General features: G+C 38.6%; 1 protein-coding gene and 2 non-coding genes across 3 annotated transcripts; all 3 read right to left on the reverse strand.

Annotated features, from left to right (window-relative positions):
* Positions 1 to 3494: 3494 nt before the first annotated feature.
* Positions 3495 to 8645, reverse strand: RPSA (ribosomal protein SA). Its single transcript, XM_014069969.2, has 7 exons — positions 8550 to 8645; positions 7349 to 7516; positions 6540 to 6658; positions 5662 to 5907; positions 5065 to 5193; positions 4620 to 4788; positions 3495 to 3649 (listed from the first exon to the last, which is right to left on the reverse strand). The coding sequence occupies exons 2-7, from the start codon at positions 7479 to 7481 to the stop codon at positions 3555 to 3557; spliced, it is 891 nt and encodes a 296-aa protein (XP_013925444.1). The 5' UTR covers positions 7482 to 7516; positions 8550 to 8645; the 3' UTR covers positions 3495 to 3554.
* Positions 5365 to 5525, reverse strand: LOC148045872 (small nucleolar RNA SNORA62/SNORA6 family). The gene has a single exon (XR_015696541.1). It is a non-coding gene; the product is annotated as a small nucleolar RNA SNORA62/SNORA6 family (small nucleolar RNA).
* LOC148045873 (small nucleolar RNA SNORA62/SNORA6 family) lies at positions 6755 to 6910 on the reverse strand. The gene has a single exon (XR_015696540.1). It is a non-coding gene; the product is annotated as a small nucleolar RNA SNORA62/SNORA6 family (small nucleolar RNA).
* Positions 8646 to 16094: the final 7449 nt, after the last annotated feature.

A 16094-nucleotide genomic window follows, 5' to 3' on the forward strand; every position in this document is an offset into this window, starting at 1 on the left:
TTTAAAAAATCCATAAAGAAAAGGAAAACAATAAAACATTAGAAAGAGAAAAGTAGAGAAAAAGAGGTCTTAGTCAATAACAAAATGTTTATGCCAGCATTTAAAAGAAAAAAAAGAAGAGGAAAAAAACCCCAATCCAGTTTAAAAAATAACAGGCATTGTAAAAGTCAACAAAAATTCCCACTTTAAAAAGGAAGAAAATAAAAACAATCCATTTGACTTTCTGGCCAAATCTCGCCACTTATCCACTTTCTGTCTTCAACTTTACTTTATTTTTAGACTTTTAGGATGTTCTCTCAGATGTTAATGGAAAAAAAATCTCACCAAAATGACACACTTCTCTTCTGTTTCTCTTCCATTCGGGAGCTATCCTGATTTCAGCAGCTATATATATGGCTGCCTCACTGTTGCCGGCAAGAAACAGCTACTCCTGGGTCAAACAGGGACTTTGCGATATTCCTGAGATCAACAGGATATGCCCCTATCACCATCTCTTCGAGACAGTTTAGGTTCAAAAGAACTATCCAGCAGCAGATATCAACAGCAATTGTTGAGCTACAAGATTGCATGTCATCTCATCCAAACGTCAACCCCGCCCTCTCCAGATTTAGCAGTGTTGACAGGACTCCATGTATCTAGAATACAATCATAACTATAAAACTGTTTTAAAAGTAAGAAACAAAGTTTTGACAAAGGTGTAAAGATTAATTACACCCAATCCCATCCTAGCATAGCAATAAGGAGGTATATGACTTATCTTTTCTCCCTTCCTAATGGGAGCTGGCAGGTAGAACTTTATCAGAGTTGATTCCATTTCTGGTAACCAAATATCCAGTAATTTTTGAAAGCTCCCTTTTACTTCTATTCCATAGAAAAGCTTTCCATAGCTAGCTTACATGTTTGTAATTCTTGCTGACATGGAAAATATTATATACATGGGAATTTAAAATAAAATTTTGTAATATCAAATATATTAATTGCAATTTCTAATCATAATTGGAAACAATACAGCTTTTTTCACATGTGCAATAGTAGCACTTCTTTCAATTCACTTACAATTTTCCTTGCTTTTGTAAAGGATTGTTTTCTATAACACATCTCTATATTATATAGCATCTATGACTTGTTTACAGTACATCTATTCAGAGCTGGAAAACAGGGAATTGAGAAACATGTGATTGTAAAATCCTAATAGTTTGGAGCAGACCTGGGCATGTTATGGTCCCTGGGCCACATCCCTCTCATGAGGTCGAACTGGAAATTAGAAATCAAATTTAAATAAGTGTTGCAGGGAGGCAGGAAAAGCCGCTTGATACAGTCAGTTACTGGAGAGCAAGGAGAAAAAGTGTTCTGGAGCAGTCTTAAGTTGAAACAGTCCCAGTTCCTCATTTCTCAAAGCCCCTTGAGAAAATTGCCCAATTGCTGAATTTAAAGCATGGCTGCCCAACTTTTTAGCTTGCCTGGGCCACAGAGTGAAGAGGAATTTGTCTGGGCTGCATATAAAATAGTTAAGAGTATATAAATAACAAACTTCCTTTTTTATATTTTATATTATCTTATGGGGCTGCATGCAGCCTGCAGCTTGGTCATGCCTGATTTAAGTTATAAAGCTTACAACTATTTCCAAGACCAATGCTAGCTATCCTTACATGGCATTTTAAGTTATGTTATAAATCTAACAGCAACTAACATTAATTTAGAAAATAAAATTTCAGAGAACTTGCATTATCTTTTTTTCTTCCATAGCTTTTCTTCAAAAAGGAGCACCTGTCTTTGTCCATATTTTTTGAATGCAAGTTAATTAATATCCCCTTAAGGTTTACTAGAATAAATATGGCAAGCAAAGAAATGTAGTGTTTTTTAGAAAGGAGGCGTGTAAGTGGTGTTATGTTCAAAGAAGAAAGCCATTCAAAATACTGAAAGCTTTGCTGCAGTACCTTGTTCTAACACAACAGTAAAAATGTTGGAATGTGTTGTTTTCAGTTCAGAACATTCATGTCTGTTTTCTATCACTGTGTACTAGGACTGTGATGGTGAACCTATAGCATGCAGAGCCCTCTCTGGCAGCCATCGCTCCAGCCCAGCTCTACCACACATGCGCCTTCCACTAGCCAGCTGGTCTTCAGGTCTCTGTTATGCATGTGGGGGGGTGGTGTATGCAGGGGATGCAAGCGCATGCACGAGGGCAGTGGTGGGATTAAAAAAAATTACTACTGGTTCTGTGGGCATGGCAGGGGAAGGATACTGCAAAATCCCCATTGTCTCCCCACCCCACTAACCTGCTTTCCAGCTCCATTCTCCTGTTCAGGGCAACAAAAGATCAGCTGGGAGGCAGCAGGGGCAGGCCAACCTATTTGCCAGTTTTCCGAACTACTCAAAATTTCTGCTATCGGTTCTCCAGAACCTGCGAGAACTGCCTGAATATCACTTCTGACCGGGGATGGTGGTGTGTGCAGCACATGCACTTGTGGAATGCTCACATTGCATTTTGGGGGCTCACAGTGCTCCCTTACACCCCATTTTGGCTTCTAGGTTGGTGCAGTCTTTCCAAGCCCAAAACAGAGCATGGGGGGAGGGACAGCATCACATTATGGGTGCATTCATTGCATTTCAGCACACGACAACAAAAGGTTAACCATCACTGAACTAGGACATCTGAAACAGCTTAAGATTTCAGAGACCACAACTATGTTTTGTTCTGATATTAAATGAATTCTACACATAAAATATTCTGTAAACCTCAGAAAACCTTTTAGCCAAATTGCTATCAAAAGTTAGAATGCACAATCTAATAACCCTATTCTAAAGTCAACTATTAAGTGATTTACTGAAATGTAACAAAGGTTGCAGGGCAAAATATTTTCCTTGTTCCCAAACTATTTAGAACATGGCATTAAAAAAAAAGTAGCGTCTTTCCCAGCTGAAAGAATGTTATTTGAATGACAGATAAAGCTAATTCTTTCATGTGATTCAAAACACTTTTTAAAAATACAGCCCACCTTTGGCACTATTCTACACCAGACTTTAATAACAAATCATGTTTAATCATGCTTGACCTTGTGAAGTGTGCATTTCAAACACTTGTATAATATAGCAGAATTTAAGATGCTCAGCCAGAAAGCCTTTAGAGAAACCCCGTATTAAGGCTTGTCCATTCACAAATCCCACACCTTTCTTCTGTATCAAAGGAGAAAAAAGCACTCAATTTTTCTCAGCATAGAAAAGGTATCAAAAACTAACAAGATAGAATTTAGGGAATAAAAATGTTTCTTTAAGCCCTGCAACTTGACATGCTATTTGCTTTTGGGATGAATGTATCTTGGCAAATCTTAGTGGCTACAGTGATGCAATTTCTGAAATTACAGCACCAGCTGTCAACTTCTTGGCTCTCACTTTCCCAGGTGAACATCCCTACCTCAATCTTCCATATATTAATGGCTGATCCTGCATAATTTCCCAGATCAACAAAAATGTAAGAAAACAACAAACAAATCTTAGTTAACAAGGAAGATATTTTATTCTTCAATTGTAATTTTTGAATTGCTATTGCTTAATCAGGACCATTCTGTGGCAGTACCAACCCACTCAGTAGCCTGAGCTGTGGGAGCTGCAGACCAGTCTTCGGTGGCAGTCTGTGAACTCCAGTCCTCTGAAAAGACATAAAATCACACTGGGCTTTGAAAAATATAAGTAACTTCCTCAATCTTCATTATCATATTTTGAGATTATTCTCCATGATTAGCAATTGAACTACAATTACAAATCTTTAAAATCTCTATTACAAAGATGAACAGAATCAGTCATTTCAATTAAGTACAAAACAGAGAATTTCAAATGGCCCACTTTTATGTGAATCAAGCTGATCTAAAGGATGACTTTGATTTCCGACATAAACCCATGAACTGGAAGGATCTTCATGTATCCTGAATTAAATAGACTTTTGTGAAATAGGAATATCTCAAGAACACTCAAAATGGCATTTGATTTGAAGGATTTAATTCAAGTAATTTAATTCAAACTGCTTTCTGTCCCAAACAGCACAGTAGAGAAATTGCTTGGTATGCTCTGCAGAGAAAGAAGATATTCAACAGGTCCTTGGAACAGTGTGCTCCTATATCAGTTAATATAAAATATTTCTAGTAGAGAACTTCAATGGATAAAACCATCTAATTCAGGTTCCTTTTTTAAACTCCTCTTCCAGCAAATAAGTGTCTCCCCCACCACAAATGTAGACTGACTTGTTGCACATTTTAGATGAAGGTATTACTTTCAAAACAGTAAAACCTATGCTATGCCTGAGTAGCAATTTGAAATTAAAATTTCCAGCATAATATAAGTGGAAGCATTTTAAAAACTACCAAGAGGCAACTGGAAAAGGAGAATAAAGAAAGCTAACTGAATAGATTAATGGAGAATGAGAATGGATGTCTGAGCTCTGTGTGTCCATGTTTTAGATACTGGCTCCTACCACTTCTTTCTCAAACTTTGCATTTCTTGAATTTACCACATTCTCAAAAGGGAATTAGTTTACCAATTATCATAACTTAAATTATCTATATGATACATCGTCCACTCAGCCTTCTTTCCAATTACACTTACCAGTAGTAATATCTACTTACCAGTGGGATAAGGCTGAATTGGGACAGAAGGCACTTGTACCCCTTCAGACCAATCAGAAACCTCTGGTTGTGGAGGTGCAGTGAATTCAGGGGCAGGTGCTGTCCATTCACCCTGGAACTCCTCCTTGGTAACTGCCTTATCAGCTGCAGCCTGTTCTTCTTTTTCAATCTGAAGAGGAGGAAAATCAAGTTACAACTATAAATTAAAGTTTTCTGGATAACATCAAAACCTTTTCTGAGCCTAGTTTGAAAATGAGTACAAACTTATACTGTGCGCTATGGATTTCTGTATTTAAGCAAAGTATCTCCTTGACGCATTTAATACTTCCTTTTTCAGGATTATCAGATCACACATTGTAGAAAACATAGTCATATTACCAATGCAAAACCACTTATTTCAATCAGAAAGTAATTATAAATCTAGTCAAATATGTTACATTTTTACCTCTTCAGGATCTCGGTAGAAATAGAGATCAGGCATAACTTCCCATGGATGCTCACGGGAAATAGTGCCACGCATTCGCAGGACTTCTCGAGCCAACATCCACCACATCAGACCAACTGAGTGAGCTCCCTAAACATTTGTTAGATATTGGTTGATCAGATTTTCAACACATTCATTTAAGTTCATGAATAACTATTTAACCAAGTCTAAATAAAAGGATCACGCTATTAAACAATTCAAGAAGAAAACAAAATATAGCTTAACCCAGCTTGATTTTCTTCAGCTAACAGTTTGTTATAAATATGTAGCAAGAATCACTATCAAACCCCATTCATTGAACCCAAGAGGTTCTTATGGTGTTAGCGAAAAGACTTGCAAAAGCTGATGTAGCACACTTCCTACACTCAGAAGTTCTTTGGATAGAAACTATCCTCAGTTCTGAGTTCTAACAAGCGTGCATATATTTCCCTCTCTCCAAAAATGTTTAAAACCTGAAAACAAATTTTATATCAGACCTACTTAAAAATGTTTTGCACAACCACCACAGCTAGAAGTGCTTTTTGAAAAAAAACATAAACGTACTGGAAGACATAGTACCTTGTTGTTGCAGGGAATAGCAATATCCACATAACGTAGAGGAGAATCTGTATTACACAAAGCAATAGTGGGAATGTTTACATAAGATGCTTCAGTCAGTGGCTGATGATCAGCTCTTGGATCAGTGACTACCAAAAGGCGGGGTTCACGAAAAGCAGCCTGGATCTGATTTGTAAATGTGCCAGGAGTGAACCGGCCAGCAATTGGGGTTGCACCAGTAGCTGCAGCAAATTTCAAAACAGCACGCTACAGATAAAAGAAATGACAAAATGGATTATATGTTTCTAACGTCTGATGACGGATATGGCACAAGAATGTACATTCCCCCAAATCAATAAAACAATTACATGGCTACTCTAGTGAAGAGAAGGAACAGGGGAGACATGATCGCAGTGTTCCAATATTTGAGGGGTCAAGCTATTTTCAGAGCACCTGAAGGCCAGACAAGGAATAATGGATAGAAACTGACCAAGGAGAGATTCAGCCTAGAAATAAGGAGGAACTTTCTGACAGTGAGAACAATCAACCAATGGAACAGCTTGCCCTTGGATGTTGTGGGAGCTTCATTACATGAGACTTTCAAGAAGCGATTGAACTGTCATTTGCCAGATATAGTGTAGGGTCTCCTGCTTGAGTGAGGGGGGGTTGGACTAGATGACCTATATGGTCCCTTCCAGCTGTTAGTCTGTTAATTATTAATTTTGCAAGTACAACCAAGAATGAATTGGAGAATGTCATTTTGAAGCACCAGACACAAAATATATTTTATTTCTTTTGTCAAAAGTTTGACTTAAAGAAAATTTAATTCATATTACTTGTTCTTAAATGGTTTCTGATGGGACATACAATTTTCATCTTCTGGCCAAGTGTATCCATACCTGCCCAGTATTCCTGGAGGAGATAACACTGACATCTGCTGGGTTCTCAATAGCTACAATGGCACGGGCAGCTAATAGCAGTTTTTCCCAGGTTCTCTTCAGATTGATGATGTAAATACCTCAATAAAAAGATGTAGGTTTTCCAATCAAATATGGGAATGCTCAACAAAATGCATAAAATCCAGCCCTCATCTACAGTTGTCTTAGAAAATCTGGAATGTGGCAGCAACTACTATCAAACCCCAGTCACACAGAAATACTCTACTGGTATTAGCGAACATCCTGCTGAAATTTACTCTAGCACACTTCCGACACTCAAGAGTTAATTGGCCAGAAAATGGCCTCAGCTCCAAGTTTTAATAGTGTGCAGTTAAAACACATACCAACCTGCTTTAAGTAAGGTCTCACTTGATTTCAGTAATAATAGAGCTCCATGAAAATATCAGCATCATATAAGGGGAAATCGACTCTTGTGCCACTGAACTTTTTAAAAGGCCCGTGTATTGGGAAGAAAAGGTGTGTTTCAGTTCATGACTTGTTCTATCAAAATTAGTTTTGGTTTCAATCCCAAAACTAATTTTGGTCTCAATTAGGCCAAATTAAACATGAACAAGGCTCACCTGAAAGCAAGCCTTTTTTAACCTTTGGAACAAGGAAGAAAACTCACGTAGGGGAAATATTCTGTATGTACCAACTTGGAATTTATAAATTCTGACAGTAAACCCCACTATTGGGCACAATGGCGACTCTGGCATCACTAACACAAAGTGAAGCCTATAATTAACAATTTTAAAAAATCAATTTTTTACCATCGCTTTTTCTTTTATATATATATTGTTCCATCTGAAAATCTAGATTGGTGCCTCCCAAATGGGTTCCTGCAGCAAGGAATTTGAGGACATCTTCCTCCTTCATCTGTAGAACATCAAGGCCTCCGGACATTGTGAAAGTTTCCTTTTAAAGCAACGACAGGAAACCTAGAGCAAAAATCAGCATAGTTGTCTATTTTAATATATGTTTTAATCAGTACTGCCCAACTATAAAATGGAAGTAATAACAATCTATCACTGTCACTATAGAGAAAACTGTAACTATAAATCAGTTTATAAAGTGAGAATTGTTCTAATATTTCCAACTTGGTTTATGAAAAATGTTCCAGTATTCAGCAACTACATTGTAATCTAAAAAAAAACATTACTGTAGCAATCAAATGACATTTTTTTAAAAATATATCAACTTACTCAGACTCTGAGTAGTTTTAATGAGAAAGCTACACAACTTGAATGCTTCAAAATTTGGAAGAAATGCTTTGGTCATAGCACAAGTATGAGTACAGCAGCTGTTACTTATTTAGCATATACATCTTCAGCATTTTACAGACCTGAAAAGTTATCCCTGTACCATTTTAATGAATTCTTTCTAGTTCTTATAAGTCAAACTGATTCTGCTGGGATGAAAATATGAAAATATTAAGTACATCAATACTTAAGACTGACTGACATCTTTTAAGAAAAAGAAAACGATCCAAAGGTCATGCAATGGAAAACCTCAATCCATGCATCATTATCTCCCTCATACTTTTGGGGATAACTTTTAATAGCTGAAAAAGAGCAATATTGAGGTGCAATGTTAAAAGACGTCTGGGCTACGAACGGAACCACAAATCAAAGACCAGTATGTTTTTCATTTGTATGTACATCAAAAACCTAACCAGATTAATAATATGGCCTCGCATACTACTAATTTTCAATGCCTTTGTTTCAATTTTGAACTCAAGTAAATATGTGACAGCGCTCGATTTGGACTATGGTTTGGAATACGAAAGTTTCAAAACCGTCGTTAGCGCCAGGATGGCGGGAGGCCTGAAACATGCGGGGCATACCAGCCATTTCGGCAACCCAAAGTAGAGGTAGCTGCCTCTTCCCAATGCCGCCGTTTCCCACCGCCCAGCCACTTTGATTGGCCCAAAAGAGCACAATGTAACCTCTTAACACGCGTTATATGACTCACGAGATGACAACGCCGTATGAAGGGTTCTCTGATGTCGAAGAGAAAGAGGGCCGCGACGCCTGATCACGAATATATATACTCTGCTGCCCACCAATCACAAAGTCTTTCTCTGGAAAGGAAGTGACGTTGCTTGCTTTCCTTTCAGCGCGAGGACAGAACTCGCGATAATTTTCGTTCTTTTCCGAGTGTCGCCATAGGGAAGGGAAATTAGGTCAACGTAATGAACGACGGGGAGCTAGTTGCTTACCTCAGCGTTATTCAAACTTCGTGACTCCAAGGTGTTAAGCATGACCGGCAGCGGGAGTCCGGGAGTCCACACTTCTTAATTCAAAAAACGCTGTTTTACGAAAATGCCTGACGGATCTTTTAAAACTGACTGGACTGGATCTTATTAATAGGCTTTCCCTTTAAAAGTTTCACCATTCAATTGGACTGTTTGTGGGTTCTTTGCCATTGTTATTCCCACACTGACTTAACGTCTATTATTTCTAGATGTGACCCCACATTAGATTAGGCTCTCCAGAAAGAGAATTGCCAGTTACGACCCAATTCTTGAATTAAAATCTCGGGCGATTTCTAACCAAAGAAAATGGCTTAGAACGCTTTTCTGTCCCTGCTTAACTGGTCATTCTAAAATAAAAGATGGTTTTCAAATGAAAGAAAATTGTTATTTTTACATTTGTTAACATCAGGCCACTGACTACCAATGATTCTGTACAGCTTACAATTAAAAACTAAAAAAAATCAAAAGTAGGAAACTAGTGTAAGCTTTTTGAATTCAGCTCAGAAGCTGATAATTCCAATGAAACTGAACACGAAACTACTGATAATCAGTCTTTATTTTCTGCATAAAGCAAAAAGACTTAACAGCATTTTTGTTTCCCACCTTAATAGAGCAGGCATAGAGAGAGAGAGAGAAAACAGGTGCGAACCTCACCGTCCAGTCATGAAAAAAACTTTTTGTCAAACTTCTGACAGTCTTTGCACAACTTGTACAGATCATCATAGTGTTAGAAACATCATTTCATGTTACACAAACCTCATGATTTTTCTCAGCCCACTGAAAACAATAGACTTTAGAAGAGGAAAGAAATACATTTTCTGTCATATAAGATAGAGCTTTGCTAGGGAATGCTGAACACACATTTCAAGTTGCAAGCAAGATTATTTTACAAAATCCATTTGTTACTTTACTAGGCTAAGCTTGGCAATTTGCCTAGAAGTTTTTATCTATGAAGTTGGCATGTTAGGTTACAATGGAGCTTCTCTCAACAGCAATTTAACAAAAGCTGAATTAGGTTACACTCTGTATGCTCTAATTCTTTAGGGGTCCTTTCATTTCCTCCCTTTTAAGACAAATAGAATGTTTTCTATTGCTTGAACAATGGTGAATATTGATTGGGTACTGGTGTCAAAGTAAGAACTTTGGCAGGCTTGTCCTGCCTTTCCGAAGCCACAAATGTTATTCCAGAAATCGTGCTAGTAACCATTGATCTTATTATAGGTATCAAATAAGGTAATATCATCAATCCTTCAAAAGCCAGAGCTATGAGGAATAAAATTCTCTTCTAATCTCTAAACATTCCTTCAAACCATCTGGAGGTGTCTAAGATTCCATCCCGGGTTTGAACCGGAACGTGGGCAAGCTTCCTCCTACGGTCTGTGATTTCTTCAATTGCTTTTCCATTATCATCTATCTGGATACAGCAATTGGTTAGATTAAATTTTCCACAAATTCCTCCTTCTTTGGCTAGAAGGTAATCTAGAGACAATCTATTTTGGTAAATAGCAGTCCTCATTTGAGTATTAGTGGTAGTCAGCAAATTAAGGCCTGAAGAAGTTTCATTAGTAATTATTTCTAAAACTGCTTGTAACATAATAATTCTATTTAACATATAAACTGGGGTCTGGTAACCCCAGTTACCATCTTTGGCCCAAACCGCTGGACCATACACTTGAATGATTCTTTCAGGAGGCCACTTCTTCTCCTTTCCCAATCACCTATACAACCAGGTATTTCTCGTTTTGCTCGTCCCAGCTCATATACTGCAACTCCAAGTTTTTCCTCCTTGTTTAAGGGGTAACAAGAAGCAGCTGGGCTTAATGGTTCCCAAAATACAGGCTCCTGCCCAATTTAAGGTAGCTGAGCATATGCCAATCTTCCACAGATCCAATACCAATGGTCGGGTGCGATCCATGGGAGGGAGGGAGGGATTCCCAGGATCACTCCATATTTGATACAGCAATTCTTGCGTTGATGAATTAAAAGGATTGGAACTTGACAAATTTTGGTTAGACCACCAGGAACACTTTGTAGGTGTGTCTAGTCTACATATCCATCCAGATTCACAGGCTAACTCTCCCATTGGTTCAAGATATGGAGAACCAGGTGTTTGAACAAAACATCCTTCTCCTACATCACCTTGTAGAGTCCATTGTGGTGTTGGTCTTTGCTGGTCCTTCCATGTGAAGCTATATGAGAAAATATTGGCAATGGACATTTTTTTAGCTTCCCAAGGCCATTGCTCTCCCATATTGGTTCCTCCACAAACGTAACAGTTTGTTACACTTAAACCTGCACCAATCCTCTCAGCCAGATCAATAAACAAATTTTTGGTGACTGGAGGTATCTCAGTCTTTTGTTTCATCATTTCCCAAAACACAGTATGGACCTGATAAATTTTGGGTGTCTCCTGTACTCAGACAGTTCTTACAATAATCTTTCCATAAGGGTCTTTTCCTGGTCCTGGTACTACAAGTTCAAAAACCTGAGACTTTGTGGGTGGATCTCTAAAATGTAGGCAAATAGGAGTACATGTCCCCAGAGCACAGTCTGATTTGGAAACACTTTCAGTCATGTTAAACCAAATTTCACTGGAAGTGGGATCGATGCTGGGTCCTCTCATCATCTTTATGTCGGATGTATACCAATAAGCATGACCCCTTTTAATCTCATGTATATATTTCATTTTAACAATATAGGACCTTTCTCAATTCAAGGAGCCACAACGAATTCCATAGTGATCACATTATCCCTGTCCTCGGCTTATTACTTCACAAGCATCAAAACAAATAGTCATTTCTGGGCTTTGCCCAAGTATAGTGTGGTTATAAACCAACTGTTGGGTATAATGATGATCTCCTCTCACAAATGCATATACCCATCCCTTAGTGTAAACCTTACTCCCTATGGAGTGTGAGACACCACTTGGCTACCTTTGGGCATATTGTATCTGTTCATGTGTGCAGGTGGATTTTATTCCCTGACAAGTATAATCTGAGTGGTAAACCAGAGTTTTAATGATTTTAGCTACTGTAGGAGTGGTTTTTATACACTCTTTTTTCTTCAAATATTTTTTTTTATTCATTTTCATTTTCAATTTTTACAATCACTTATATACTGAGTATTTGCAATAAAAAAGACATAAAAAGAAAACCTTAAACACAACTCATCGTCCAGCGTATAAAACCAACCTGGCACTTTCATCCTCCATACACCCCTTCTTCTCCCCCTCCAACTTTCCTTTCTCCCCTCTAATAATCACCCCACCTACTTCCTTTTCCCCTCCTACCTTCCTTTCTCCCCTTCCTCCCCCACCTTCCCCTCTCACCCTCCTTACATTCCCCTCTTCCTCCCTCCTTACTTCTCCCTCTTCTTTCCCTCTACTTCTCACTTTGGTGCATTTCTCTATTCATTAATCTATTCAATTCTTAACTACTAAAATTGAGCTAAAAAGAAAAAAAAGGGAAAAAAAGAGAAAAATAAAAAGAAAAGATAAGGAACAACAGTATACAAGTGCATTCTTCTTATTCTATATATTGAAATTGTATTTCCACCCCCCCCACCCCAATGAACCCCCCTCCCTAATCCCCTCTGACTTCCCAGGTCCCACACCCGGCACAATTCTCTATCAAACACCTTCTAGGATATCTTATAGTCAAATAGATTAAAAATAAAAATAATGAAAAGGAAAAAAAAAGAAAAAAAAGGGGAATAACCCAAAACAAGTAAAAAGAAAAAACCCACACACACAAAAAAAGAACTCTTTGCATTAGGCTCAGCCTCCCATCATTATTAAAGTTTAACCAGTGTAGATCATTCCGTATGTATCTTATCTTCGTCCCTTGCTTCTTTGATATTTACCCCAACTTCCTGTAGACTCTCCAAATAATCTTTCTTAACCTTATATTCAAGTAACAGTTTATACAAAAATCAGTTTGCCTTCTACCTCAAGGTAATCTAATCAAACTTTCGTTACCCTTCCACCTACCCTTCGCTTCCCAGCTCCATTCATCCCAAACCAAAATTCAATAAAATTACGATCTTTCTCTTCACTTTAAAGTCCTGGGCAATTTAGGTTAGAGTTCAAGCATATAGGTCCCATAAAATGTGTGTCCAGAATCCACGCCGCCTCATTCAGTCCCAATATTTCATCAATATCCAGCTCCACCCCTCTATACCAAACAAAGATCGCAAAGTCCTATTCAAACCAGAAATTTAAAGAAAAAAAAGGGTATCTTAAAGTTATCGCTAAATCCTTAATCTCCGCTCTTCTGCCTCTCCGAAAGGGGGAGAGCAACGCCCTCCGTCTTGTAGTTAGATGGTCCGCTGCTTGTACTCTCCTTCTCCTTGTCTTTCCACGTTTCCGGGTGAATCAGGAAGTCCCGCCTTCAGAGTCTTGTAATAAAAATCTCGAGCTTCCGGAACAGAATTAAGACGATATCTTTGATTCTCAAATATGACTGTAATACCTTCTGGCACTTCCCATTTATACTGAATCTGGGAGTTTCTAAGTTCTTGAGTTAAAAAAGTATAGTCTCTCCTTGCTTTCAACATCTGAAATGGAATTTCTTTAAAAACAGTCAAATCCTGTCCATCGATTCTTAGCCTATTATTGTAAAGCTTTTGTATAATCGCATTTCTGGATTCTTTTGTGAAAAAATATATAATTATGTCCCTCGGGAGCTGTCGCTGTTCTGCTACACACGAATTCTGGCGATAAATTTTTCGAATCTGCCAATCAAAATTAAGTCCCGGACTTCCCACCGAACGACTAAGAGCTTCAACAAAAGTCTGTTTTAAATTATCTTGTTCCTTTTCGCGCAGTCCTCTAACTCTTATTGCAAACGCTTTCCTATTATAATTTATCATAACGAGTTGTTTTTGAGCATTTCCAATTTCTTGTTGTAGCGTTTGGATATTAGAAGTCAGATTAAGGTTAGCCTCTTCCAAAATTTCCAATTTGTCCTCCATTTCACCAATATAATCTGTCATAACCGACATAACTCCAGTCATATCCACCTTTATTTGGGCAATTTTGGCCTCAAGTTTATCATATAAATCCAGTACAAATTCCTTAATTTCCTGTCTGAAATCCTTAAGCATTTGAAAAAGAGATTCCTGTGTTAACAAATCTCCAGCAGATGGCGTAGGAGGCAAGGGCAGCGATTTTATAGCAGATTCTTTAAACTCCTTCGTAAGAGAGCGTTTTGCCTGCTTTGATCTGGGCGCCATTATAAATAAAAATTAGAGATAAACAAATAAGCAGGGTTTTCGCTCCCCTCAAATTTCAAAGGGTTATTTATAGGCTTTTCATAGTTAATGATGAAAGATTTTCAGGAGAGTAAAGCCAGTTAAATAGTCACATATCAGTCACAAACGCTGTAAAATCGCCATCTTGTATCACGGCTGAACAAAGAAGCCTTAAGCAAAATTGAGGCTGGTGTTTAAGATAGTAATAAAAAAGGCATCTCAGGAGTGGACCCCGCTCGGATTAGTTTTAAATAACTTTAAATAGCTTAGCTTTGTCCTGAGGGGGGGGCACCTGTCTAGAGCTGAAAAAAACAGCTGAGAAGAACTGGCTGGAGAAAAAAAAAGCTCAGCTGGTGCTGGATCTCTCCTCCGTTCACAGCGGAAAAAAAACAAGGCTGTGAACTACGAAGAAATCCTAGCGACTGAGCTGCTCCTTGCCCCTTTCTGCCAAAAAGGGGTGATATCTAATGATCTCTTAGATATACAGACCAGAACTCTGAGGGGAGCTCCGTTGAGCTCCCAGCGGCGACAGGCTCCTCCCCCAGAAGTCTCTGTTTTTATACACTCTTGACAGGATGAGTTGTTATCTGCCTTAAGAGTGAGGGAAATCAATTTCAGACAGACTCAGAATCATCAGAATCTTTTTCAGGTGGAAAAAGCTGGAGCCATAGTTCATAGTCATCGCTGTCATATTCCTTATCCGATGGCAAAAAGTCTTGAGAAATAGAATCCTCAATAACAAAAAGAGTTGGCAATGTATAAAAAGGAATAACACGAGTCAGAGGAGGCAGGAGACATATCAAATAGTCAAGCATCTAGGTCTAGTAGGAGAGGGTAGTGAAGTTCACTATAGCTCTGAGCACACACAGCTTTCTTCTTGAAATGCAGCAATTTTCATCAGGCAGCAATAATCCAAAGCAAAAAGCAAATTGCTATAAAAGTGAACAGCAAGTAGTCAGGACTCCAGGTTGTCAAAAAGGTTTGCAGGCGAAGCTGGAGTTCACAAATGCAGCTTCAGATCTGTGATGGGTTGACTCTCTCACTGGTCTTTATTCTGGAAATGTGGATCCAAGCTTTGATGCCTTCAACTTTAGCCGCCATGGGTGTGCTGAGAAGAACCTGCCAAGGGTCGGACTACTTGGCACTAGTTGCACTCGGGAAGAGTTCCTTTACTCAAACCCACTCTCCAGGTTGGACACACGGTGGTGCTGGTGTTACTGGTGGCAAGGCATCTTGCATCTGTTGAGAAATACGAGACAGAACCTGGACCAGTTTCTGCAAATATTGTGTTATATATGTTTCTCTTTCATTCCTTGATATTGACTGGGATGAGAAAGGTCTACTATACAGCATCTCAAAGGGTGACAGTTTCCACTGTCCTCGAGGTAATGCCCTGATTCTGGTTAAGGCAATGGGCAATACCTGTGGCCAAGACAAATGAATCTCCTGACATAACTTGGCTAAATGGGTCTTTAATGTTTAATTAAAACGTTCTGCGAGAGCTGAAGGTTGAGCTCTCTAGGCTGAATGAAGGTTCCAATTAATCCCTAAGTATTTATTCACTCTCTGAACTACTTGGGATGTAAAATGTCTACCATTGTCAGATTCTATACTTTTTGGTACTCCAAATCTAGGGATGATTACTTCTATCATGATCTTGACAACTTCTTTAGTTGTTTGGGTGGCTGTGGGGATGGCCTCTGGCCATCCGGTGAACATATCGACTAAAACCAAAAGGTTGTTCTTAGCTCCTTTCTTAGGCATTTCTGTGAAATCGACTTGCCATGCTTCTCCTGGACAGCAGGATATTCTAATATGTCCCTGTGGAATTTTGGCGTCCCACTCTATGGTGGGCACGGCGGCAGGACTTTAAAAAATAAAAAATAAAGTGCCAGCCCGCGCGCCAGCAGAGGCAGGTAAAACACACGCGCGCACACACACACACACACACACACAAATTACTTATAATAATACAAATTACAATTACTTACAAATTACAATAATTTTGAATT

This window comes from Thamnophis sirtalis, unplaced genomic scaffold (assembly GCF_051295495.1).
Source record: "Thamnophis sirtalis isolate CommonGarterSnake01/CBP01778 unplaced genomic scaffold, rThaSir2_p1.2 scaffold_4, whole genome shotgun sequence".
Taxonomy (NCBI): Eukaryota; Metazoa; Chordata; class Lepidosauria; order Squamata; family Natricidae; genus Thamnophis; species Thamnophis sirtalis.